At 46.7% G+C, this 26,916-nt stretch overlaps 1 protein-coding gene across 1 annotated transcript; it reads right to left on the minus strand.

Annotated features, from left to right (window-relative positions):
* On the minus strand, positions 1-23,604 carry LRWD1 (leucine rich repeats and WD repeat domain containing 1). The gene is made up of 15 exons (XM_029912492.1): positions 23,458-23,604; positions 19,742-19,976; positions 18,825-18,944; positions 16,593-16,745; positions 15,184-15,327; positions 13,887-14,210; positions 12,913-13,039; positions 12,437-12,546; positions 11,857-12,064; positions 9,816-9,888; positions 9,583-9,723; positions 8,192-8,289; positions 2,302-2,463; positions 1,330-1,454; positions 1-383 (listed from the first exon to the last, which is right to left on the minus strand). The coding sequence occupies exons 1-15, from the start codon at positions 23,535-23,537 to the stop codon at positions 243-245; spliced, it is 2,241 nt and encodes a 746-aa protein (XP_029768352.1). The 5' UTR covers positions 23,538-23,604; the 3' UTR covers positions 1-242.
* Between the last annotated feature and the right edge of the window lie 3,312 nt (positions 23,605-26,916).

The raw sequence follows: 26,916 nt of genomic DNA on the forward strand, positions 1-26,916 counted from the left end.
TTAACAGGTATTACGTTTTATTAAGTATCATATTTCTATAAAACAAATACACAAATTGTGAAAACTCACAGTAAAAGTAATTGGGTATTGTCAATGACAGGATGTGTGCCAAGTCCCTTTGCGTTTTCTCTCTTGCATGATAAGGGCTGGTTTAGAAAACTTCATGGTTACTCTTGGAAACAATCACTAATACTGCACTATTTCAAAACATCACAGGAATGAAATTTTCCATAAAGAACAAGCTATGTTTTCTTCCATACAGCTGCTATATTTACGCCAGTTAAAGCAATAAGGTAAGTGAAAGTAGGGTCTGTCACCACATTGTTTATTAAGACTTCAGTCAGCAGCTCTCCATTTGCTCGAAGCTCTGGCCACTCAAGAATCTAGCAAGAGAACAGAGTAGTTCAGAAAAGCTTGTACAAAGTCAGTCTTGGTTTGGGTTTACCTCCGTTTAGAAAGGAAAGGTACAGCTACCCCCCCCTAAGTCTTCACTGGGGGAGGGTATAAAACACTGACCCCATAGTCCATCCCTTTATACATACAAACTTTTTATGTAATCTTACCACAACTGGTAAGTAAATAGGGTTGTGGAGTAGCTATTGGCTAACAGCATGCGATAGCACATAGTTTTCGTAGGTGACTCTTCCAGACTACTGCCAACAGTTAGGGCCTCAGTCGTTGGGAGTATATCAACTCTGATCTAGGACAGTAAACCCATTATAGAGGATTATTAGAGATGTAAGCTAGGGTAACCACATAGACTTTCAAGTGCATGGAAAAAATTAAATGGTTGCCTCTCAAGTTATCTAAAATCTCTCCTCTTGTTCAACAGCTTTAGTCTTAACTCAGGTTTTGATACACAGTGGTTTAATAGAGGAAAGACAGTAGGTAATGCGGAGAGCCCTGTTAAAGACCAGCTGTTTGGGGGGGGATCATCAAGTTGTCAGAGCTGGTGGTGAAAAAACATCAACTATAAATTGGTACTGTCAGGACTTAGCATGTGAGAAGCCTTTCAGTAGGAAGAGGTTAAGAATTACACTATCCAATGGCACCAGAGCGTGGGAAAGGCAGAGACTTACCCCACATTTAGTTCCCTGCTGACTCTAACAACCCCTTTTAGAATTAAATTGAACAGACTGAATTTAAAAAAAATTTCTTAAAAGAGCCATCTAATGAGAGATTTACAGTGCTGTTAGCATATGAAAGTAACTAACATTAATGATCAGATTTAAACTCAAATCTGTACAGTTAAGTAATTTGTCTTATGCCTCCTGTTTGCACAGCCTCACTGATGGGGAATATCGTTCAATATAAAAACCAAAGGCCTACCTGTGTAGGAGCTATTCTGTTCTCTGAGCGTTTTCCCTTGGAGGCCCTCCAGGCTGAAGAGTGCTTGCTGAGATTGTACATCCACACACTTCCCTTTTCATCGCCACAGAACACATACTCTGCTGCTGCAAGAGCAAAGGAACCAGGGCAGTGTTGAGATTTCTGATGGCCAAGACCAAAACCTTCTCGACTCTCTACCACTCATTAACCTGATGTTCCTCTTCTTGTGGCAGCCATAGCTTAAGATAGTGAGACAGAGCCCAGTATAACGAATGTCCCCTTCCAGATGAAATGTATCCCATTCTTAAGTAAACCTACCTTACAAAATTCAACTCCAATTATTTTTATGGGCTAGTCCAATATCATTTGTCATATCATATGAAGGAGGTGCTGAGTGGATTTTGGGCTCAAGCTGGTATGTTTTTATGACTATTTTGCAAGGCTGAAATAAAGTTGTTTTAACATTGGTCTTGCACTGCTAGTGTCCCCATTGTAATGCTCAGTTGGGTGCCTCTAGCAGACAGCTCAGAGCAGTGGTCTTTGTTAGGAGGCACTCCTTTCAAAGTAAGGCAGTAGGAGGGGAAAGAGTGTGGATTATTTTAAGATTCAGGTTCCTCCCAGAAATTTGTCACTATTATGAGGGCTGGGCAGAAGTTCTACCACCAGTTTTAAATGCAGCACAAATTCTAACATACTGCCCACCTGTATAGTGAAAGCACCCCTCATTTCAAAGTGCTTTGCAGATGTTCAGAAGGTAGCTATTAGCATTTTAGAAGCCGCATCAGAACAATAACTGAGCAGCAAGGCTGGGCATAAAATCCTTACCTGATACCTTGGGCAGGGTAAGTAAAGCAGAAATGGCAAGGTCTATTTAAAAAAAACAACAACTTGTACCTTTCAAGTCCTTCCCCAACAGTAGCTTCTCGAGTCCAATCCAGCCTTCTCCATTGTCAGCTGTAAAAGTGGGCTTACCTGGGCAGGTGCTGAGGGTAAGGTAGGGCAGGTCTGTTGTAGACCACTCCAGTTCAGCTAGAATAAGTGCAGGTCGTGTTCTGTGACATGATTTCCCCTGTGCCTCAAACGACTGGCTCCAGCTCCATAAGTAGATAGACCCTGTCTTAGAACTCTTAGAAACTGGAGGAGAGAGCAAAAGCGTATCAGGAATGAATGTCCTAAAATATTCAGACACATTTATTTCAAACCACCCAGCCCTCTTTAAATACTGCCTTTCTGACAGTAACATGGCTCCCTATTACAAAAGAAATCTAGTCACCATGTGGGGTGATAGCTGAGGGAGCTTTCTAGCCACCCTGGCCTTAAGCAGACTGATTGTGTGAGACTAAAGGAAGAATTAAACAAACTTGATTTTCCACCCCGTAGTACTTTAAAGCAGCACCCAAGGACGCTGGAGCTGGTGGGGCCTGGGAAGCAGCTGCTGAAAACAGGAGGCCAATGAACAGCTGGCTACTATAAAGGCTAAAAGGTTGTCCATACTGAGAAGTTTAGTGCACAGCAAGATAGGCTGTGAATTTACAACACGTTAGCTACACTGCACTAAAAGTGCCCCAGGCTTTAAAGTGCACAAAGTTACTTAGGCCTGGTCTACACTAGGCTTTTATGTCGACTTTAGCGCCGTTATATCGAATTAACCCTGCACCCGTCCACACCAGGAAGCCATTTAGTTCGACATAAAGCTCTCTTTAAATCGATTTCTGTAATCCTCCCCAACGAGAGGAGTAGCGCTAAATTCGACATGGCCATATCGAATTAGGCTAGGTGTGGATGGAAATCGACGGTAATAGCTCCGGGAGCTATCCCACAGTGCACCACTCTGTTGACGCTCTGGACAGCAGTCCGAGCTCGGATGCTCTGACCAGCCACACCCCCGGGAAAATTTGAATTCATTTTCATTTTCCTGTCTGGGCAGTTTGAATCTCAGTTCCTCTTTGGACATCGAGGGGAGCTCAGCAGCAGTGGCAACTATGCAGAGCTCTCCAGCAGAGATGGCCGTGCAATCTAATAGAAAGAGGGCCCCAGCATGGACTGATCGGGAAGTCTTGGATCTCATCGCAGTGTGGGGCGATGAGTCCGTGCTTTCAGAGCTGCGCTCCAAAAGAAGGAATGCTAAGATCTACGAGAAGATCTCCAAAGCCATGGCAGAGAGAGGCTACAGCCGGGATGCAACGCAGTGCCGCGTGAAAATCAAGGAGCTGAGACAAGGCTACCAAAAAACCAAAGAGGCTAACGGACGCTCCGGATCCCAGCCCCACACATCCCGTTTCTACGAGGCACTGCATTCCATCCTGGGAGCGGCCGCCACCACTACCCCACCCCTGACCGTGGACTCCGAGGATGGGATCATGTCGGACATGACAGCGGACGGGGAAGAGGAGGAAGGAGATGAGGAGGACGAGGCAGTCGACAGCGCTGGCACCGCTGATTTCCCCGACAGCCAGGAGCTCTTCATCACCCTTACCGAGATCCCGTACCAACCGTCCCCATCCCTTACCCCGGACACAGAATCAGGGGAAGGATCAAGCAGTAAGTGCTGAAAACATGTAAACATTTATTTAAAACAGAACGGTAATATTTATACTATTAACAATGTATATTTATAAAAGTGCTGTAAACTAGTAAAAAAATAATCAGGTACAAAACAGGAATATTTACAAAGGTAACAAATGGGTTTTCATGATTTCTCTGTCTTAGGCTCTTCTCAATTTAGTCCCATGTATTTTAAAAAAATTTCACAATGTCCGTTACTACATGATTCCCAGGCCCAAGACGCTCCACTCCAAAGTCCCAGTGCACCTACGCGAAAATCCGGTCAATGTGGCCGGGGATCGACGAGAAATCCTCGTAGGAGAACTCCTCGTAGGTCTCGTGGAGGTAGAGCTCAAGCCTGTTGATCAGGTTCCGGGGTAGGGCGATCTTAGTGGGCCCTCCGTGGTAGCAGACATGTCCCCTCCACGCCACAATCAAGTACTCCGGGATCATCGCACGACATAGCATGGCGGCATACGGCCCCGGTTTCTGCATGCTTTCCCGCAGCATGCGTTCTCTCTGGGTGTCCGGGATCCTCAGGAGGGTTATGTCGCTCATGACGCCCTGCTTTGGATTAGGGAGGGGAATGTTAGTATTGGGACTGCTTTACAGCCACGCGGTGGAGGGAGAGGGGCAGCATACAGGGATCTTTCCCTGGGACAGCCGCGAGGGGGTGGGACAGGGGCAGAGTTGATGCTGTCCTGATTGCTGGCAGCAGAGACTGGCATTGCTTTCAATGTGAAAGGAGGCCAGTGCTACTGCTGGAGTTTTAAGCAGCCACAAGTCTGCGGCTTACCATTATTGCCCGCTCCAGAAGTTCAGGTCTCCAGCCACAGTTCTCTGAACACTCCAAGACCTCCGCAAGTCCACAGGCACTGAAGGCGACGGCCGAAAATTCGACCTTGTCCTGAGTGCGCATGTGAGAGGTTCAGTGCATGGTCTTGTTCACAGAGAAAGACTAGGTTCTTTGTATACAATTTCATTTATCTGTCTCAGGAATTCACTCCCTTTTTAAAATTCACACAGACACATCTGCGACTGTCTCCCAACCCAGCCTGTCAGCACACTCCCAGAGGCTAGCGCAGATTAGGCGGAGGAAGAAGAAGACGCGTGAAGACATGTTCACAGAACTAATGGGCTGCTCCCGAGCCCAGGCAGCCCAGCAGACACAGTGGAGGGAGAACTTGTCACAAATGCACCGAGCAGTCATGGAACGGGAGGAGAGGTGGCGTCAGGAGGACCAACAGGCTACTGAAAAGCTGCTTGGACTAATGAGGGAGCAAACGGACACGCTCCGGCGCCTTGTGGATGTTCTGCAAGACCGGAGGCAGGAGGACAGAGCCCCGCTGCAGTCTATCTGTAACCGCCCTCACCCGCCACCAAGTCCCACACCACCCTCACCCAAAGTCCAAAGAAGGAGGGGCGGCAAGGGCCGTTAAAACTTTCAATCAACCCCTGCAGACTGCTCTAGCAGTAGAAGGCTGACATTCCCCAAAATTTCAGAAGTCCTTTCCTACCCACCTCACACAAGCCCCCGTCCAAGTTTCACCCCCCACGTTTCATGTCTGGTTCGCAATAAAATGTTTGTTTCTGTTCATTACTGTTTCAGTCAGGTTCTTTTGAGGGAGAGTCTGTCTGGAGGGGGGGAAGGGGCTTGGTAATTGGACAGGACAGTCACCTTTAGCAGGGTACAGAGGCGGTGTCAGGTCCAGCATCAGGACACATACACAGTGAAGTCACTGGTTACCCTGGTCAGTCTGGGAGGTGCTTTTCATGTTTTGGGGGGGGGGGTTGCTCTGTGACTTTGTGGCGGGGGAGGGCAGTTACAGATCTTATGCAGCGGTCCTTATCCTGGCTCACAGATCCACGCAGCAGGGGATCTGTAACCCTACCCCCCCTGCCAGAAAGTCACATAGCCGACACATACACACAGTCCCCCCCAGGAGTGCTGGCAGGCTCCATTGAAATAACCAGTCCACCAGTGCGGAGCCTGTCATTCCGGGAGTTTAGAAGTATCATTTGCATCAGAACACTAAACCCGCCCCCCGCCACAGTCTGCGTCCCCGGTTTAAAATATTCCCGCGAAAACAGCAATACAGACAACGGTGTTCATTAAAAAATCGAAATGATTTTATTTTTTGGGAAGGGGAAGGGGGTGAAGGTTGTATGTAACTGGAGAGGATAGTCAAAATGGACTGGGTAAAGAAACGGGGGCAGGTTCAGCTTTTCTGTCCACAAACTGAAAAGTCACTGGTTGCCCTGCTCACTCAGGAACCTAGCTTTCAAAGCCTCCCGGATGCACAGGGCGTCCCGCTGGGATCTTCTAATGGCCCGGCTGTCTGGCTGGACGTAATCAGCAGCCAGGCTATTTGCCTCTAGCTCCCACCCCGCCATAAAGGTCTCCCCCTTGCTCTCACACAGATTGTGGAGCACACAGCAAGCTGCAATAACGATGGGGATATTGGTTTCACTGAGATCACAGCGAGTGAGTAAGCTTCTCCATCTCCCTTTGAGACGGCCAAAAGCACACTCCACCACCATTCTGCACTTGCTGAGACGGTAGTTGAACAGTTCTTTTTCTGTGTCCAGGGCGCCAGTATAGGGCTTCATGAGCCAGGGCATTAGCGGGTAGGCTGGGTCCCCGAGGATGACTGTAGGCATCTCCACATCCCCAAGAGTTATTTTGTGGTCTGGGAAGTAAATACCTTCCTGCAGCCGTCTAAACAGACCAGAGTTCCTGAACACGCGAGCGTCGTGAACCTTGCCCGGCCATCCGACGTAGATGTTTGTAAACCGTCCCCGATGGTCCACCAGTGCTTGCAGCACCATTGAAAAGTAGCCCTTTCTATTGATGTACTGGCTGGCCTGGTGGTCCGGTCCCAGGATAGGGATGTGAGTCCCATCTATAGCCCCACCGCAGTTTGGGAATCCCATCGCGGCAAAGCCATCTATGATGACCTGCGCGTTTCCCAGGGTCACTACCTTTGGGAGCAGTACCTTGACGATTGCCTTGGCTACTTGCATGACAACAACCCCCACGGTAGATTTGCCCACCCCAAAGTGGTTCGCGACTGACCGGTAGCTGTCCGGCGTTGCAAGCTTCCAGAGGGCTATGGCCACTCGCTTCTGGACAGTGAGGGCTGCTCGCATGCGGGTGTCCTTGCGCTTCAGGGCAGGGGACAGCAACTCACAAAGTTCGAGGAAAGTCCCCTTCCGCATGCGAAAGTTTCGCAGCCACTGGGATTCATCCCAGACCTGAAGCACTATGCGGTCCCACCAGTCCGTGCTTGTTTCCCGGGCCCAGAATCGCCGTTCAACAAAATCCACATGCCCCATTGCCAACGTGATGTCCTGGGCGCTGGGGCTCGTGGTTTCTGACAGCTCTGTGCCACTCTCCGACTTCAGGCTCTCACGGCGGTGCCGTAGCCTCCTCGCCCGATTTCTCTGCATCTGCCTCAGGGAAAGGTGTATGATAAGCTGCGAGGTGTTGAGAACGGCCACAAGTGCAGCGATGGTCGCAGCGTGATCCATGATCGCAGTGCTGTGGCGTCCGCGCTGTCACTGACCAGAAAAGTGCGCGAACTGATTTCCCGCCGGCGCTTTCATGGAGGGAGGGAGGGCGTTAGTGACGGACGGATGACGACAAATTTTTTTTACCCAGAAGGCATTGGCGGCTCGACCCAGAATTCCGATGGGCAGCGGGGACTGCGGGAACTGTGGGATAGCTGCCCACAGTGCACCGCTTCCAATATCGACGCTCGCCCCGTTAGTGTGGACTCACAAAGTCGAATTACTGTCCTTAGTGTGTCCTTAGTGTGGACACACACGTTCGACTTTGCAATATCGATTCCACATATTCGATTTAAGTAAAATCGAATTACCCTCGTAGTGTAGACATACCCTTAGTGTGAGTGTCCACACAGGGAGTTAGTGCAAACGTCCCTGTGTGGACAGGCCCATAGAGCCAAACCCTGCCAGATTTCAGGGTGGGAGTTAGGGTCCCTGAACCAAGAAAGCATTTTCTCCAGTTCTATTCAACACCCAAAGCAAGTACAAGCCATCTGCCTTGCATGGCTAGAGGCTCCTCCTTATATTAAGAATGTAACATTACCATATTCACGGTATATGGCTCCAGTCCCAAATCTGCCCCAGCCCAAATATTATAAAACCTACTAAAATGTTCACAGCCACAGCTGTAGTACAAATTAAAGTTGTTCCAGTCTTCCAGAGACCAGGGAGCATGACATATTGTGTGTAGGAAGTAACTGTGCTTATGGCAATCTGCCTCCAACTAAGAGGGAACTGAGTTCATGCTTACCCACAACATCCTTGTTCAAAAAAGCCAATCCATCCACTCTGTGGGAAACTGTCTCTTCTCCCTCATCATTAGGAAACTGGAACGCCACTTCAAAAGGCCTGATGAAAAATTGAGAAGTTAAATAGTGGTCAGCTACCGAATAAACAAACATCATCTCCAAGCACCACGTGACCCGTTAAATGAGACAGTCTCACAGAGTTCAGTGATGCAAACATAGTGTGTCATCTAGCCCTTCTCGGTGCCTAGGCAGGATCATTCTCTAATACGATCTAGTTTTAGATGTGCCAAGAAATAGGCCTCCTATTATGCTGTGATAATCGGGTCCTGACACCCAAAGGGAAGAACAGAAGGTTTAAACCCCCAACAATGAGCACGTGAAGTAACTGATTGCGTACTGTATTGTTGTACTATCAAAGTGTATCAAGTAAGGTCTTTTATGAAAGCGTGTAATGTGCTGAACTTGACAGTTTTTATGAGAGATGTATACATACCTGCACTACAATTTCAACTACATCTCCCAGCATGGAGGCATCTCCTAAGCCAGGTATTTTCAAGAAACTGGCTTCAAGTAATGACCCATTGTCCAGTCAGAAAGAGACAACAGTGGAGCATTAGAGTTAATGGAAAGCCATCCATCCAACCCAGCTATAAAGTTAAGAGGGGATTTACACACTGAATAAACCCTGGACTAAAAGGGGGAGGGGAGTCTTTTAAAAGTAAGCTTGTATCTGAGGGACAGCCTCGAGGCAGGAGGCTGTCTGTGAAACCTGTATCCCCCTAGAGTTACAGGGTACTGGAGGAACCTGTTCAAAGGCATTAGGTAAATTGTTTTAGAAAAGGGACATTCTCTAATGTAGAAGTGGAAAGCCTGAGGAAAAGCCTTTGTCATTTGTGTCTGTTTGCTTTCCCTTACTATTTCATCTCTGAATTGGTGTTTTTTCTATTAAGTGAACTTTTTGTCTATTTTTATCCCAAACAGGTCTCTGTGGTGCTAGGAATGTGGGTGCCAAAGTGAATTGATAACTGAGGACTGGTTTCATGCCTTTGGGATAACGAACCAGAGGGGGGCAGTTTGAGTATCTGGTAGTTAAGAACTCAGGGAGGACAGATCTGTTGGTGTCACCCTCCAAGGAGTAACTAGCCTGGTGAGAGCCAGGTGAAACCTTGTGCTTTGGAGCTCGCTACTGGAGTCAGGGATCGGAGCATCATACGTGCCAAATAACTGCTCTCTATACCTCTTGCTGGGGTCCACCATCTTGTAAGAGCTGGGGAATTATATCCAGATCTAATAGGTTTTCCTCATCTCAGCCCTCTATAATCAAAATCCCAAAGCCCTCAGAATGCTTATGGTTGTGGAAAGTGAATGTGTGTCCCAGGCCCATGGTTCTTACCTGCTCTTCTGTGGCTTGTCCAGTCTAATATCCCAAGCAAAGCAACCGTCTTCACAACCAGCCAGCAGGAACTGATCTGGGCAGGATGGGACCAGGGCAATCCGTAATGGAATAGAGGCAACTTCCAGCACCATCAGTTGGCTGGCAAATAAAATGGACACTTAGTCCAACCTCCTGTAACAGTTGCTTCTCAGGAGAATTTAACAGAGTGAATCTTGTTTCTGAACACTTACCTTGCTTTGAAGTTGTAGTCACAATCCGGAACCCCAATATCCCAGAGGCCAATTCTTTTGTCATAGGATGCAGCTGTGGGGGACAAAAAAAGGTACCAGGTAGTTACAGACCATTACTTGCCAACTTTTCTTTTTGTTCCACTTAAAAATTCCACCTGGATCACATGACATGACACTGCACGTGAGAGGCCATTAACACAGCATCAGCCATATGGGCTTTGGCCCAACTAACAACGCAGCCCAGCCCTATCTTGTGTGAATTTACTGCTGGTGAAGAGTGCCAGCTTCCCAGCTCTGGGGCCCTGTATCCACAGCACAGGCAGTGTAAGCTTCTCCCATACCAAATCTGTCTTCTCAAGGGAGCTCTTCGAAGGGGGAAAGGGAAGTTAGTTTTCCAGGCCTCTGAGAAGGCCAATAAGAGCATCAATTAGTGCCAGTTCCAGGCAGTGTTGTTTTGGTTACTCGTCCCAATGGACTGCGACCCACCAGTTCTTTCCACATCCTTTATTAATCATCATAGAACCTCCCATTGTGGACGCTAGGCACCAAGTACAAAAGATTTTAAAATCTTTTTTGGCTTTGAGAGCTACGTGGTACATTTCCAATAGATTATTCGGAAAATAACTCAGACCCCAATCAAATGATTGCCCTCAAACTGCCACTACCTGGGCACCAGACCGTCCTTCAGGGAACAACTGTTAACCCCTGCAAAAAACCCACAACTCTACAAAATAAAATGGCCTGCCTCCATTCCGGGTCCCTATGGTTGCCAACTCAGAACAATTCTCCAGGTGAAAGTCCCCCTCAGCTGAGAATGATAATCAGATAGAGTACCTATCTACCGAGCTGGCGAGGCTCTTGTTTTTAAATTCCTGAGCGTACTTTTGCCACATGTCGATTAGTTCTGGATGCTTCCAGAAGTTGGGCACCCAGAACTGGAGGATTCCAAAGTTAGTGGATGCTTCTGAAAGTTTAAGCCTTCGTGAATTCACGTGGCACTGGGCGCACAGCAGGATGAGAGTTGTTTCAGATGCAAGACAATGTACGGAATGCGAAAAAAAGAGGGGTTGATCTATATCAGGGGTCGGCAACCTTTCAGAAGTGGTGTGCCGAGTCTTCATTAATTCACTCTGATTTAAGGTTTTGCGTGCCAGTCATACATTTTAACGTTTTTAGAAGGTCTCTTTCTATAAGTCTATAATATATAACTAAACTGTTGTTGTATGTAAAGTAAATAAGGTTTTTTAAATATTTAAGAAGCTTCATTTAAAAATAAATTAAAATGCAGAGCCCCCCGGACCGGTGGCCAGGACCCGGGCAGTGTGAGTGCCACTGAAAATCAGCTCGCGTGCCACCTTCGGCACGCGTGCCATAGGTTGCCTATCCCTGATCTATATGTTACTGGACAGAAAATACAACTGTAACTTGTAACCCAATGGTTATTACTGGCTGCTCACTGAGCACCAAACCGCGCTCTCTCTACCCAGGCAAAACTCTCCTCGATGTCAGGATCTGGCCCTGAATAAGGTCATTAGTAAGAGTGAGTAAAATCAGAGGTTGCTAAATTTATTTAACAAGTAAAGGCACTTTATTGATCTGAAGCAATCAAGCAGCCCAGGGTGAGCTTGCTCATTTGACATGGGGACTGAGTCACAACTGACCCACAAGATGCAGCATGCTCTCACCCTCCTTACTCCTCGGCAGGGAATGGTTGGGGTTTTATGTGGTCTCGGTGGGATGGCCGCCCTCACGGGCGAGACACTGTGGACCTCTAGAGCCAAAAGCCTGAGGTGCTACCACTTGAGCGAAAGAATCAAGGCTCTACAGCAGAAGGCTGTAACAACTCCTATCCTCTGTGGATAGACACCGAGGGGAAACTTGTACCACACGCCCCAGTGAGGTACATGTGCGTCTCAACACTCCTTCACATCAATATCCACCTGCCAGTACCTGCTCCAACACTGACGACCACAAAATGCCTCCTTATTTGGAAGCAAGGCCTTTTCCCTGCTACTAGAGAGATGCAGAACTGGAGACTTACTAAAGAGGTGGGTCTCGCAGGTTGGGCTGAAGCAGGCTGTAGCAATGGGCTTTTTGTGAGCCTTTATCTCTCCGTAGCAGAAATCAGCCGATACATGAATCAGCTTTACAATTCCTCTTCTTCCGGCTGCGGCCAGGATATTATGTTTTTTTTTCCGACCGTCATTAGTTACCATGGTCAGAGTTGTCCATGCAACGGTGAAAAACTCCTAGGACAGAGAGAGGTGAGAAATTGTGAAAGGTAACACAGGAGGATGGCTGTGAGGTCACAGATTAGAGAGCCATCTAGGGCACTAGTGAGAAGCCGCATTTTGAAATGACATGAATATTCAGTCAGGGGCCATGCATGTCAGACCAAACTTAAAGGGAAGAAACACACTGCAAAAGCAGGACATGGATCCTTCTAGGCTGTGAAGCAGATTCAGCAGCCTACAAGTGGGGTAGCTAAGTTTTACCCCGTATTATTATTTTCAGCATCAACAAATGACATTTTCCGTCTGTACCCATCATTTTAATGCCTGTCCACCCTTCTAACAGGCTGTTTTGTAACACAGTTATCGTCACTGTACTCACGCCCCTACCTCCGCAGGAACTTTATACTTTTTCAGCACGATTCCGGTCTCGCAGTCGATAAGACAAACAGATTCCCCTCCACACGTGGCCATGGTTCTGGAGGTGCTCACTACAGGGTCTGAAAGGTGAAAGGTACTGGTAAGAAATCCCAGGGCTTGTTGTTAGACCTCTGCTTATTATACTAATCATAATCATCTCTCTGTTACCCAAGGCTCCCAGTCTGTGCGGTACTGGAACGATTCTGAGGGCTGGCATCTCTAGGGAGGTTAATTCACACACGCAAACCACAAGAGAATCCTGATCTATTTTATAGTCAAAAATATAAGTAGGTAGCAGTGGAAACTACTGCTTGAAAGTGGAGGGGTCTAACGCATGAGTCAGTTAGGCATCATGCCCACCAGACCCTTCGCAAAGGGTTTGTGGAGTCATTCTGTGAAGCCGGCCCACTGCAAAGTGCTCTCCAGGTGCCTTTGAACAAACTCACCTTTCCTCGTCCCAGAATCCAACGGCGGCTCGAAGACACAGGACCAGAGCTGTGTTTTAAAATCCTCCCGGCTGTTGCCTTTACTGTGACACTGAAGAAAATGCAATGGCTCCAAACTGATAACTTCCTGCAATAAACCTCGCGGTTAGAAAACATGCGCCAGGAACGGGAATAGAAGATCAGAAGCCTTCTACTCCAAGGCCTTGTTTAAACAGGACATCAGTGACTAGAGCCAGAGGCAGATGGATCTTAGGGTTTACCCAGCCCCCGTCACTGCAGCTAGGAGTTGAAATACAGTGTAAAAAAAAGGGCAGAATACTTCCTATAAAAGGGATCCGCTCTTGCCTACATAGGTCCCAGCTGCTTGTACTGGTGTGTTAGACACCTAGTCATCATCTCAACCTTTGGGAAGGTTTGCATATGAATTGGGAGGTCTGCACCAGTCTCTGAAGGGGATCAGACTAAAGGCTGCATTCTATTTCCTGAGGTCCCACAGCCTCAGATCCAGCTGCTAACCCTCTCTCTCTGGGCCTCTCTGCTTTCCAAGTCCTTAACAGTGTCTGGACATGAAGTGTTCCAGGCAGCAAGGCACTCCCTTAGGTAGCCTGGCTAGAGTCCATTAGGGTTTTGAAGACAAGGGCTCCGATCCTGCGCTATATCCAAGTTGGGCGGAAAGGTGGCTTTATGCCCCAATCATGCTCCCCTTATCCTAGGACTGGCTGAGAAATGGACCAGTTCCTGCTGTATGTTAGAGCAGTTTCAGGGCTGCTTACATTTATTTCCAGACACTTACGGCACCAAGGGGTTGCTCGGCTAGGCAGGGATCAGTGGGGCACTATGCATCAGGGAAAGCTCCGTGAATTGTTAAGATGCCTTGAAAGAGCAGAACCTTCCCATCCCCCCATCGGAACGTGGATCCTCTCTGTATGCCCAAGAGGCCAAAAACCAACCCCAAAGGAGAATGATCAATGTACCTTGTCTTCTAGGTTCTTGACCGGGGTTATGGTCAGAACCCTTTTGTCCTGCTCCTGGCTTTTCTGCTCCTCTGTCAACTGGCTGGATCTTCTGTGGCTTTGTCCTTTCGGAGGCTGTTCTCCATTCCGGTGAGTCTCTTCGGCCACCTTGGCCTGTTGGTTCGATGCTCTTGGTCTATCGGGAGTCGGGTCATCCTGTGAATGGCTGGACTTTCGGGGACTAAGCACTACTTCCTCCTCAGTGTTACACTGGGACCGTGGCCTTTTGCTCGCAGATCCCGCTGTTGAGTGATTCCCTCTTCTCTTGCTGGGGATTAATGTGACCTACAAGACACACCAGCAATGTACTGGGTTGTTTCCCGCCCCAGCCAGCATACAGACAGCTTGTAATACAGAGCAAGTCTTCACCCAAAAACTGATTCCCTTAAATGCCCAGAGACCGGGCTCCTAAATCTGGCTAGTATTCTGGGATACTAACCCTGCCTTCACATTCCTGGGAAAGCTTAAAGCTGGCACCAGGTGAAGGTGCCACTAGCTTGCAAGGTTTGTTAAAATAGGATAATACCCGAGATGCTGCCTGAGTTACAGAAGGGTAAGTGTTGGATGCAACTGATGAGTATTGTTGAATTTGTAAGAAAATCAATTAAAAAATAGAAGTTAACAAAACCAACCCCTCGTTTCAGTTAGGATTTCTGAAAGTCAGCATGCAGCTGCTGCCTATCATCCCAGAGGTGGCTGCATTTTAGTGGTGGGTGAAGCAATCCCTGTATTGACGGAGAGGCAGCCTGGTCCAGTGGCTACGGCACTGGACTAGCAGTCAGGAGACCTGTTTCTGCCACTGACCTGCTGTGCCCCTATTCCCCCTTTGTCTTGTTTGTTTAGATTGTAAGCTCTTCGGAGCATGGACAATCTCTCATTATATACATACACATCACCAATCACGATGGGGCCTTGATCTCAGGCTGGGGCCTCTACCCGAATACAAATAATTCATAACAGCAGCATTCATTTTGTAGAGGACTTTAAGTTCCTTCTCGCTCAAAGTAAAAACATAGATGGAATGAGCTGTCTTTACTTCCCTGATGAGGTTGCAACTGAATCTGCTAAGATCTCCGGGCTGGGGATTCCTTAGTAGAGAAATATACTTCTTGAATGCAGGTTTGTTACATCAAGATCATAAAGCTGACCTCAATGCCGGGTGTAAAACCTAACTGGAAAAGCAGTAGTGCACGGTCCCTACTCTTTAATGCAGTATTCTTTTAAAAAAACCAAGAAGAATCTCCTGAAGAATCCTTACCTGCGCAATATCATCATCTCCCACCTCCCTGGGGTTTTCTGTAGTCTCCTCCTCATTATCATCCATCCTTTCTTGTGTTTCAGGGTTTGTGTTCTCTTCCTGTCCCAGCATGGATGCCAGCAACTCCTCTGCAATCATTTTCACCTAGCATTGCAAGTACATTTTTAAAAGGCATCACTTAATGCCGGACAAAGAACAAGAACATCCTGACTCAGCTATGCAATTAGAATTTGTAATAGGGGAGGGTGTTTTTAACCTTTGCTTCCATTAGATATTTTGTGTGTACTTACTGGCTGGTGGAAGGACCCTGGGCTGACAGGCAGGGAGACTGAAGCCCTCTCTTTAGTCACAGAATTTGTCCAGTATGGGAGGCAGCAGTGCAAGAGGCTGCATGCTGCCACCCTCCTGTGCCTCATTCCTGATCTGGAGGGATCACTGCTAGGAGGTTGGAATTCAGCCTCATTCGGTCTACAGCCTCTCTGCTGAGGCTGCTAGCAACCAGGGTCAGTTACGATCGTTTAAAGACGGCTCTTTTTAGAGTCCGAGAAAGGAGCAGGTGCTTGGCAATACAGTGAGCCCGGAAGCAATACGGGTGACGCAATGAAAAGATAGCCAAAGACCAGTGCATCGGAGCAGCAATTGCGACTCATCGACCAAGGGGCGCACCTGGACACCGTGAATGGCTAGTGATAGATCCTGGTGAGCTGGGAGACCAAAGTGCACAGGCAGAAATGAGAGATCAGGGTGAACTGTCTGCATTAGCACAGCAGAGTTCTGCAACATGTGGTGACATACAAGCCTGTTTGACTGCAACCTTAACCTCCACGTAGGACTTCTGCCAATACGTGTTTTGTTTTACTGGGTATGTCTGTGCCACGTAGACCAGGCACCCCACTCTGTTACTGATGCCAATGGCGTCATCTGAGGAAGGAATGCAAAAGCAATAAAGCTAGACAAAGAACAGATGGAAGTCTAGGGCACATGCCATTTAAATTCTCAAACAAAAGGGCATATTTCCCTCTGGCGATATGCACACAGCGGCCATTAGCTTTAATGGGAGCTGTGCAAAATGAGCAGTGAATACACAGTGGTTGCCATTAAAATCATTTGCCACTTGCAATGACTACCGTATTTCTAATACTTAAGTACTATGAGTACCTTAACTACTGGCGAGTAGAAAACAAAGACAGTAAAGACCATCACTCCATCCGGAATGGAATGTATTGCTGGCGCTTGTATAACAGCCACAGTTAATTAGCAACGAAAACCAAAGACGGATACTGTCGTTTGCAGGAGCGCCCCTGACCAGGAATCATTAGATCAGTTTAACCTTATGAGTGCACAAAATGAAGCTGCAGAATCCTGGTGTCGGGCAACTCAGAAAAAGCTCAGAAAGATCGGACACTTACCCTCCATCGGGTAAATTCACCGAGGGAGCTGGGTCCGTATATGACGTGGGTTTGTGCAGACTTCAGAAACTTTTTCCTGATGAACTTCACGTGCTCGGCTGAATACTTCTCAGGGAGTTGGCTTCGGAAGTGCCTCTCCCAGTGAGCTGTGACCTAGGCAGAGAGATTTGGTTTACTGAACTGGATACTTCATGGAAATCAGAAGGCTCCCTACTAAAATTGCTCCAGAAATGGCCAACCCCTAAGCCCAGACACTGCTCTGTCTGCCATTTCCTTGATCAGGTGCTTGTATATGATCTCAGCTCACTGGGGAGGGGAAGGGGAAGGAGGATTTGTTAACACATTTTGCATTTGTGTTTTTACTTTAAAGAACACGTATGTGTTAGAAAGAGGCACCCTGGAAGCATTTGCAAATAAATGATACATTTACATAGCACCTTTACTCATGGGACACGTGTATTTTTAGGTCTGATTGTGTAAGCAGATAGTTTTTAAGTGAGGTGACAAGACCAATCAGACTCCTGAAAGGGGTACGTTAGTCTGGAAAGGTTGAGAACCACATACTTATGGGTTGTTGCAGTAAGCCCAGAAACGCTGAAGGTCCCTGACACACACAATCTCAGCCAAACCCATTTACTACAGGCTGCAAGGGGATCTACTCATAGACTTTAAGGTCAGAAGGGACCATTATGATCATCTAGTCTGATCTCCTGCACAACGCAGGCCACAGAATCTCACCCACCCACTCCTGTAACAAACCCCTAACCTATGTCTGAGTTACTGAAGTCCTCAAATCATGGTTTAAAGACCTCAAGGTGCAGAGAATCCTCCAGCAAGTGACCCGTGCCCCACGCTGCAGAGGAAGGCGAAAAACCCCCAGGGCCTCTGCCAATCTGCCCTGGAGGAAAATTCCTTCCTGACCCCAAATACGGCGATCAGCTAAACCCTGAGCATGTGGGCAAAACTCACCAGCCAGCACCCAGGAAAGAATTCTCTGTAGTAACTCAGATCCCACCCCATCTAGTGTCCCATCACAGGCCACTGGGCATATTTACCGCTAAAAAGATCAATTAATTGCCAGAATTAGGCTATCCCATCATACCATCCCCTCCATAAACTTATCAAGCTTAGTCTTGAAGCCAGATATGTCTTTTGACCCCACTACTCCCCTTGGAAGGCTGTTCCAGAACTTCACTCCTCTGATCGTTAGAAACCTTCGTCTAATTTCAAGTCTAAACTTCCTGATGGCCAGTTTATATCCATTTGTTCTTGTGTCCACATTGGTACTGATCTTAAATAATTCCTCTCCCCCCCCTGGTATTTATCCCTCTGATATATTTATAGAGAGCGATCAGATCTCCCCTCAGCCTTCCTTTGGTTAGGCTAAACAAGCCGAGCTCTTTGAGGGCTGTCAAATCCCCCCGGCACAAAGGGGAATTCCAGGTGGGAAGATCTGCCAGCTTTGCAGCCCCTATACACCAGCACAGCTGGTAGACAGGTGCTGCTGGGAATCCCAGAATCAGGGCCCAGGTCTTTTAGCGCTGAGCATGCTGGTTTAAATTGGGAGCAGTGGATGGTCATGAAGGCTGGGTGGAGTGAGTGTAAGGAGACTAACGAAAACCAGGAAAGCAATCACGAATTGATGTCAGAGAACAGGAGGCCAGTGAAGGGGTCTCTGAAGTATTTACAAGGACTGTTCACACTGCAGATGAAACTGTGCTACCGTATTTAAACACGCCGGCTGCCAGCATAGTTTCAATGGCAAAGTGGAGGACAGCGGCTGAGGCATTAACCTGAATATTGTATTGTATCTACCGTAGAACCTCTGAGTTACAAACACCAGAGTTACGAGCTGACCAGCCAACCACACACCTCATTTGGAACCGGAAGTACACAATCAGGCAGCAGCAGAGACCAAAGAAAAGCAGCAAATACAGAACTGTCTTAAATGTAAAATACTAAAACAATAAAGGGAAAGTTTAAAAAAAAAAAAGATTTGATGAAGTGCTCGTTTCATTTAAATTAAGATGGTTAAAAGCAGCATTGTCTTCTGCATAGTTAAGTTTCAAAACTATATTAAGTCAATGTTCAGTTGTAAACTTTTGAAAGAACTAAAACGTTTTGTTGAGAGTTATGAACAACCTGCATTCCCGAGGCGTTTGTAACTCTGAAGTTCTACTGTAAGTCTAAGCTATTTCTTAGGCATGCATGGGGAAACATTACACATCTTACCTTGCTGGTCAGCTCTCGGCTGTTGACAACTCTCACATGATTAGCTAATTTGGTGACATCCTTGCCATTGAGTAGCCGAAGATTTTGTAAAAGAAACATGACCTTATAGTCATCATTGGTCTAGAAAACAGATAAAATGTTTCAGTTATGGTAACACATGTATGATATTCCCTTGAACAAATAATCATTGTTTGTTTTTAAATTACAAAACCACCAGGAAGGAACTGAAGATATTTATTCCACAATGGGCACTTAATAAAATAATTTAGCACCGCACAAGACTTCCCGATCAAATATGCTCCATTTACAAGTAAAAGCTTTTTCCTGACTTCCAGTCCTGGAAACTCAACCTGGGGTCTGAAAGTCAAGTCGGGCTTTTTCCTGTTCATACATCACCACGACTAAAATCTCTGCCAGTAGCTACACCAGAGAGAGTTGTGCAGATATGATGGCTGGCAGAATTTGCTTCTGCGTGTAGAACTCAGTTAACTCTTCTGTTGATGACCTCCCTTGCTCTCTGCAGCGTTATGTGGAGTACAAAGTAGCAAAAGGATTTTTGTGGTCCCCGAGATCCCTTTCACACTTAGCACTTCCATAGAGTTTTCCATCTTCAAAGCGTTGCACAGAGGAGTGATGTTAGAACACCCCGAACAAGCAGCCCTGGGTGGGAAGTTTCCTGTAGCTGGCCTAATGACTAGAGCACTAGTCTGGGACACGGGAGATCTGGCATGCTGGGTGACCCTGGGCCTTCTGTGTGCATCAGTTTCCTCATCTGTACAATAGAGATAATGCTACTGACCTCCTTTGTAAAGCACTTTGAGCTCTACTGTTGAAGAGTGCTATATAAGGTACTATTATTATTTACTTCCCACTCAATATACTGCTTATCACCTAAGGATGGAAACTGTATCACTCACTGTCAGGTACACATTGTTTTCATAGTTTAGCTCCTCCAGCAGCGGGAACTGCTTCAGGACAGTCACATCTTCCAGTTGGTTGTTACTGCAGTTTAGGACACGCAGGTCTGGCAGGCTTAGATTAGCAGGTAGCTTGTCCAACAGATTATCAGAGAGATCGAGATTTTGCAGATGTCTCAGACGGGAAAACAACCGGGGGTCCAAGTCTCCGGTCTTTAACTGCAGCTTGGATAAGCTGAAACAAAACAAAAACAGAACACATGCTGTCTCCAGTTCCCCAAAGGTAAGGACAAAGGTGGACACATCTGACTTTTAATGGATATAAAGTCTCATTCTGCTGCACTTCTCACTCAGGCAAAACTTGCTGAGTAAATCTCGCTGACCCTACATTAACTTTGGAGTGTAGCGCTACAGGTTTCAAGCATAAATCTGAAGACGACAAGAAGAGAGTTGTTAAGTGTAACCACAAGTTTGGTGGGTGAACAGTAACCATTGCTAACATCTACAGGCAAAACCTGCACCTGTTACTTACCGAGAAAGCATAGCCATTTGTGACACTCTCAATTCACTGAAAAGAAACAGTGGAATGACTGTATCTTAATTCCCAGGCCATGCAGTCAGTGGCTCACTACGAAACAAGTTATTGTTCCTATGAACACCTATCACCCATACTATTCCATATCCTATAATGATAACAATTATAACTGTAGCAATTTTGATGCATCTCTGTTGCTGAATTCTTTGGGTTCACATCTTTCAGAGTCCACACTTAACTTCCGGAACACTATTTCCAAAAGAGAAATAACATAGCAGAGTTACTCTCTCATCAGACTGTGTCTGTTGTATCCATTTACATCACATACATGGCAGCCAGGCCCACAGAATGCATTATACACCTCTATCCTGATACAACATGAATTTGGATATAACGCGGTAAAGCAGTGCTCCGTGGGGGGCGGGGCTGCACACTCCGGTGGATCAAAGCAAGTTCGATATAACGCGGTTTCACCTATAACACGGTAAGATTTTTTGGCTCCCGAGGACAGAGGTGTATTTTTCATGCACCTCAAAGCACTTCCCTCTCTAACCACTAAACCATCTTGCCTGGGATCAGCCCCTGGGCAGTTTTCAAACTGACTGACTGACTTTCAAAAAAATAAATGATGTTTTACTTTCAATAAATAAAATAAAAATCAATAAATAAAAACACGCTATAAAAGTGTTCCAATGTGGAATTCCACCTCCAAGCCCATGATGGCCTGAGGTACAGAAAGGGCAGAATCCTATTCTAGAACAAGCAGAGGTTTAAGGTAGTTGTGAACAATTGGTCCTATAAAAAAACCCAAACAGCTGTTTCATCCCATTGGAGAAATGGGAAATTCTCTTTCTATGGGGATAGAGAACCTTTCCCACCTGACATATCATGAGAATTGGGGTCAGACTGGTCTAGTTAAACCTTTACATTACAGTCCAGATTCCGATCCCCTTACTCACAGCAAGTAGCACCTTACTCCGTGAGTGGTTCCCATTATAGACAATGGAGGAAAGTGCTATTTAATGTAAGGAGATCAGAAGCCGGCCCTCATTAAACAGTTCTGCCGTAAAATACATGGCATATGCAGAATATACATGGTGGCAAAGATCTTACAACTGCAGATAATATGACTATCTAATTCTTGCCTATTCAACCCTATAATGCTGATAAAGCCCCTGTACCCATCACACAATCAAGTATTGCATATTTTATAATGTACGTGCGTTATTTCTAGGGCTGTCGATTAATCGGTTAACTCACGCGATTAACAAAAAAAAATTAATCACGATTAATCGCACTGTTAAACAGAATACCAATTGAAATTTTTTAAATATTTTGGATGTTTTTCTACATTTTATATATATTCTGTGTTGTAATTGAAATCAAAGTGTATATTATTCTTGATTACAAATATTTGCACTGTGAAAGATAAACAAAAGAAATAGTATTTTTCAATTTACCTCATACAAGTACTGTAGTGCAATCTCTGTGTCCTGAAAGTGCAACTTACAAATGTACACTTTTTTTTGTTACATAACTGCACTCAAAAACAAAACAATGTAAAACTTCAGAGCCTACAAGTCCACTCAGTCCTACTTCTTGTTCAGCCAATCACTCAGACAAACAAGCAACAGAGAGTCCTGTGGCACCTTTAAGACTAACAGATGTATTGGAGCATAAGCTTTCGTGGGTGAATACCCACTTCGTCAGACGCATTCACGAAAGCTTATGCTCCAATACATCTGTTAGTCTTAAAGGTGCCACAGGACTCTCTGTTGCTTTTTACAGATCCAGACTAACACGGCTACCCCTCTGATACTCAGACAAACAAGTTTGTTTACATTTGCAGGAGATAATGCTGACTGCTTCTTATTTACAATGTCACCAGGAAGTGAGAACAGGCATTTGCATGGCTCTTTTGTAGCCAGCATTGCAAGGTATTTACGTGCCAGATATGCTAAAAGTTTGTATACCCCCTCATGCTTCATCCACCATTCCAGAGGACATGCTTCCATACTGATGACGCTCGTTAAAAGAATGTCACCAGAATGTCACCAGAACTCCTTGGGGGAGAGTTTTATGTCCCGTGCTGTTTTACCCGCATTCTGCCATATATTTCATGTTATGGCAGTCTCGGATGATAACTCAGCACATGTTGTTCATTTTAAGAACACTTTCACTGCAAATTTGACAAAAAACAAAGACGGTACCAATGTGAGATTTCAAAAGATAGCTACAGCACTCAACCTAAGGTTTAAGAATCTGAAGTGCCTTCCAAAATCTGAGAGGAATGAGGTGCGGAGCTTTCAAAAGTCTTAAAAGAGCAACACTTCGGTGTGGAAACTACAGAACCAAAACCACCAAAAAAGAAATCAACCTTCTGCTGGTGGCACCTGACTCAGATAATGAAAATGAACATGCATCGGTCCGTATGTTGGATTGTTATCGATCAGGACCCGTCATCAGCATGGACGTATGTCTGTTGGAATGGTGGTTGAAGCATGAACGGACATATGAATCTTTAGTGCATCTGGCACGTAAATATCTTGCGATGCCGGCTACAACAGTGCCATGAGAACGCCTGTTCTCATTTCCAGGTGACATTGTAAACAAGAAGCAGGCAGCATTATCTCCTGCAAATGTAAACAAACTTGTTTGTCTGAGTGACTGGCTGAACAAGAAGTAAGACTGAGTGGACTTGCAGGCTCTAAAGTTTTACATTGTTTTGTTTTTGAATGCAGTTATTTTCTGTACATAATTCTACATTTGTAAGTTCAACTTTCATGATAAAGAGATTGCACTACAGTACTTGTTTTAGGTAAATTGAAAAATACTATTTTTTGTTTTTGTTTTTTTACAGTGCAAATACTTGTAATCAAAAATAAATATAAAGTGAGCACTGTACACTTTGTATTCTGCGTTGTAATTGAAACCAATATATTTGAAAATGTAGAAAACATCCAAAAATATTTAAATAAATGGTATTCTGTTATTGTTTAAACAGTGCGATTAATCGTGATTAATTTTTTTAATTGCGCAATTAATCATGATTAATATTTTTAATCGCTTGACAGCCCTAATTATTTCATATTCCAATGACACTATTTAAAGAAAGAAAAAGAGGGGGTATAGCCCAGGTTGGATTCAACTGGAGTTTGACGAGAGTCTGGTTTGCACTTACTTCAGAGTCTCAATCTTTCGTAGCCTAGTAGATCTTGGAACCGCTCTTTCCAAAAGAAGCTCTGTAGTAACTTTTGACATTTTTAATTTCTGCCCCTTTCCTGGAAACACAGGGCCGTCAGCAGGAGACTGTCTTCTTGGCACCTTCCTGGTGAAAGAAACAGGAATTAGGGGGAATCCTTTAAAACTGTGTCCCAGCAAGAGAAAGAAAAAAAAAGTTATGGTGCAACTACCCCTTGTTGATAAAGCTGAAATCATTGGGTAATATTAGCAACCCAGCCTTGCAAAACTATCAAATTCCACTTCACCTGCCCTGACTACAATGATGATAAAAACACTAGTGATACTTTGCTCCCCCATTAAAAGAAGTTACTCCTTACAGGTGAGTTGTAGCCTAGATTGTAAGCTGGTGCAGGGACCACATTTTAGTTCTGTTCGTACAGCACCTAGCACAACAGGGCTTGGTCCATGACTAGGGCTCTTAGGCGCTACCGCAATGCAAATAATAAACAAAGTCTGCCTACTGCAAGGTTTCTTCCTCTGAAGCAAGTGTTACTGGCCACTGGACTACACAGACCACTAGCTGGATCCAGTCTGGCAAGTCCCAGAATTGTGCAAAGCTGGACTAACTAGCTGATTCCCCTAGCCAAAGGGAGAGAAGGTACAAATGATAATGTCCATCACCTTTGATGGGCACTAATTTCTCAGAGGGGAAAGAAATGCTAATAGCAATATTGTAGGTTATTAGGAAACACATTGCTGTGGAAAGGGGAAACAACACATATTAAAAAATACTGTGTACAGTGCCAGAACAGCCTAATGGAACTGCTGTTGGGGGTACTGGGCCTTGGTTTAGCTTTCTTTCCAGCCCTCGTTCTAAAGGAAGGGAGTACAAAAAGAGCTATTAGGCCATGATCATGACCTGCCGTCTAGTCCCATTGTTGAAACGGAGATTACGCTGCAAGTTGATGAGAGTATGTGGGGCCCTGAGCAGTCACTTGTCTTGCTTAAGAAGACTTGCTACAGTCAAGAGCCAGCTGTAGGATCTGTTTGGGACCAACACTGTTGCTTTTGTTAAAATCAAGGCTTTGCAGGCTCAACAGCAGGGAGAATCTCTACATTTCAAATAATAATTTTCCCATTTTATCCAAGAATTAAAAGCATTAAACCTGACAATTGAGTGTCCATTTATGGCCTAATCCAGGAAGCTGCAGAGCCCCCTTCATCTCCCAGGGCAGTCAGTGGGAGTTGAGTTTCTGGATAGATAGACAGACCCCTAGATACTGATCTCACCAAGCTCAATACATTCAAGCCAACCATAAACTCCTATGTCAATTATGAAAGTCCAAACAGTTACGAGCTAAAACCAGGGCAGGCATAGCTGAGTTATGAGCCAAGGCACCATGTTAGAAACTGTGCTGATGTCTCAGACACAGCTGTGTCACACTGTCATGGGCCACATTATGGACCATCTCAGGGGCTCTGTCACCACTGAGTTACAGATCACATTATAGTGACTGCATTACAGGCTTTGCAATTACGTTACAGGCCACGTCACTGTCATGTTTCACACAGCCACGTTCTGGACTAGCACTCACTCAGGGACACATCCTTGGCCTGTTCTGGCTCAAAGGTGCCAACACTATGTTATGACAAATCACCATGTTCTAGGCTAGTTATGTATCAGGGCTGTGTCACTGTGTATTGGGCTGCACTGCTGTGTTCGAAGTTGCTTCTGGATCAGAACAGCGATAAGGACTGCATCACCAAATTCTCCTCCAGTCCTGGCTCAGCATCACATCACCCTTATGGATTAGGTCACTATACTATGACAGCATCGCCGTATCCACATGGTCACGTTCTGGCTCAAGATTGTGTTGCCACCTTATGGGCCATGTGGCTATGACCACGTCACAGTATTCTGGTCCAGTTCCGGCTTAGGGTTGCTTTGCCGGCTGTGACTGTCGCCGTGTCCTGGTGCGGTTCTGGCTCAGGGCTGTATTGCGTTGGTATGTTACAGGCCACATCTGAGTGGCTGTCACTGTGTTTTGGCTCAGGGTTGCATTGCCATTTTACAGGTTCCTGTGGAGCTGTGACTGCATCACCATGTTCTGGTCCAGCTCTGTCTCAAAACAGTGTTGCCACATTATGGGTTCCCTAGCTGTGGCTGCCTCACTGTGTTCTGGTGCAGTTCCAACGCGGGATTGTGTTGCCATGTTATGGGTTGCACGGCTGTGACCATGTAACTTTGTTCTGGTCCAGTTCCAACAAAGGTTTGTGCTGCCATGTTGTTGATCATGTGGGTGTGACCGAGTTGGGGTGTTCCGGTTCAGTTCTAGAACAGGGGTGCGTTGCCGTGCTATGGGTTGCATGGCTGTGACCAGGTTGCCGTGTTTCGATCCCATTCCAGCGTGGCGGTTGCATGGCTGTGACTGGGTTGCTATGTTCCAATCCAGTTCTGCATCCAGATTGCGTTGCCATGTTAAGGTTCACGTGGTTGTGTCTGAGTCACCGTTTCGATCCAGTTCTGGCATGGGGTTGTGTTGCCATGTCACGCGGCTGTGACCGGGTCGCCGTAGTCGGGGCTGGTCCAGTTCCAGCGTGGGGTTGTGCTATTATGTTATGGGTCGGGTGGCTGTGACCAAGTCACCCTTTCCCAGTTCAGTCCCAGCTCAGGATTACATTGCCGTGTTTTGTCATGTTGCTGTGTCCTGGTCCAGTTCCAGCGAGACGTGGCATTGCCATGTTCTGGGCCATATGGCTGTGTCTGAATCGGCATGTACTGGTCCTGTTCCGGTGCTGTGTTCTGAGACACAGGGCTGCGTCCCGGTCCAGTTGCAGAGCGGGGCACGTTACCATGTTATGTGTTAACATGGCTGTGACTATGTTGTGTTCTGGGGTGGGTCTGGGGGTGCAGAGCCTCCCCGGGCACGTCCCCACATATCAGCTCAGTCCTGACTCAGAACCCGGCCCGAAGTATGGAGGGCTGCCAGACCCCCCTGCTCTAGGCCGGCCCAGGCTCGCAGCCCTGCCTGCGATGGGGGGGCGGGGGGGGGGGAAAGAGCCTCCATGTCCCAGGCTCGGGGCCAGGCCTGCGATGTTGGGGGATGGGGTCAAAAACACCCCATGTCTCATGCCAACCCTGCCTGCGCGTTGGGGGGCAGAGCCTCCATGTCCCAGGCTGGCCCTGGCTCGGGCCCTGCCTGCGGTGTCGGGGGGAGGGAGCCCCCGTGTCCCAGGCCGGCCCGGCCCGAGTTGGGGTCGGGCAGAGCCGGGCGCTGGCCCCTGGCCCCAGGGGCAGGGACGGGAGTAGGTGCCGAGGAGCGGCTAAGGCCGGAAATGGGGGGAACTACAACTCCCAGCATGCCCCGGGGTCGAGCTTGGCCCTCGAGCTTGGCCGGGCGTCCCGGAGACTGCTGGGAAAGCGAGTTCCGCGTCGGGGCGGCCGGATCGGCTCTGG

Source organism: Terrapene carolina, unplaced genomic scaffold (assembly GCF_002925995.2).
Source record: "Terrapene carolina triunguis isolate 2854851 unplaced genomic scaffold, T_m_triunguis-2.0 Scaffold231, whole genome shotgun sequence".
NCBI classification, from domain to species: Eukaryota; Metazoa; Chordata; order Testudines; family Emydidae; genus Terrapene; species Terrapene triunguis.

Bases quoted from the DNA above. Each gene is read 5' to 3' on its own strand.
- LRWD1 (XM_029912492.1), bottom strand. From the start codon at position 23,537: ATGTCAAAAGTTACTACAGAGCTTCTTTTGGAAAGAGCGGTTCCAAGA. The intron at 9,889-11,856 runs GTAAGTCTCCAG...TGTCCCCCACAG, and splicing joins CTGCGAGACCCACCTCTTTA to CTGCATCCTATGACAAAAGA. The intron at 9,724-9,815 runs GTAAGTGTTCAG...TTTATTTGCCAG, and splicing joins GACTACAACTTCAAAGCAAG to CCAACTGATGGTGCTGGAAG.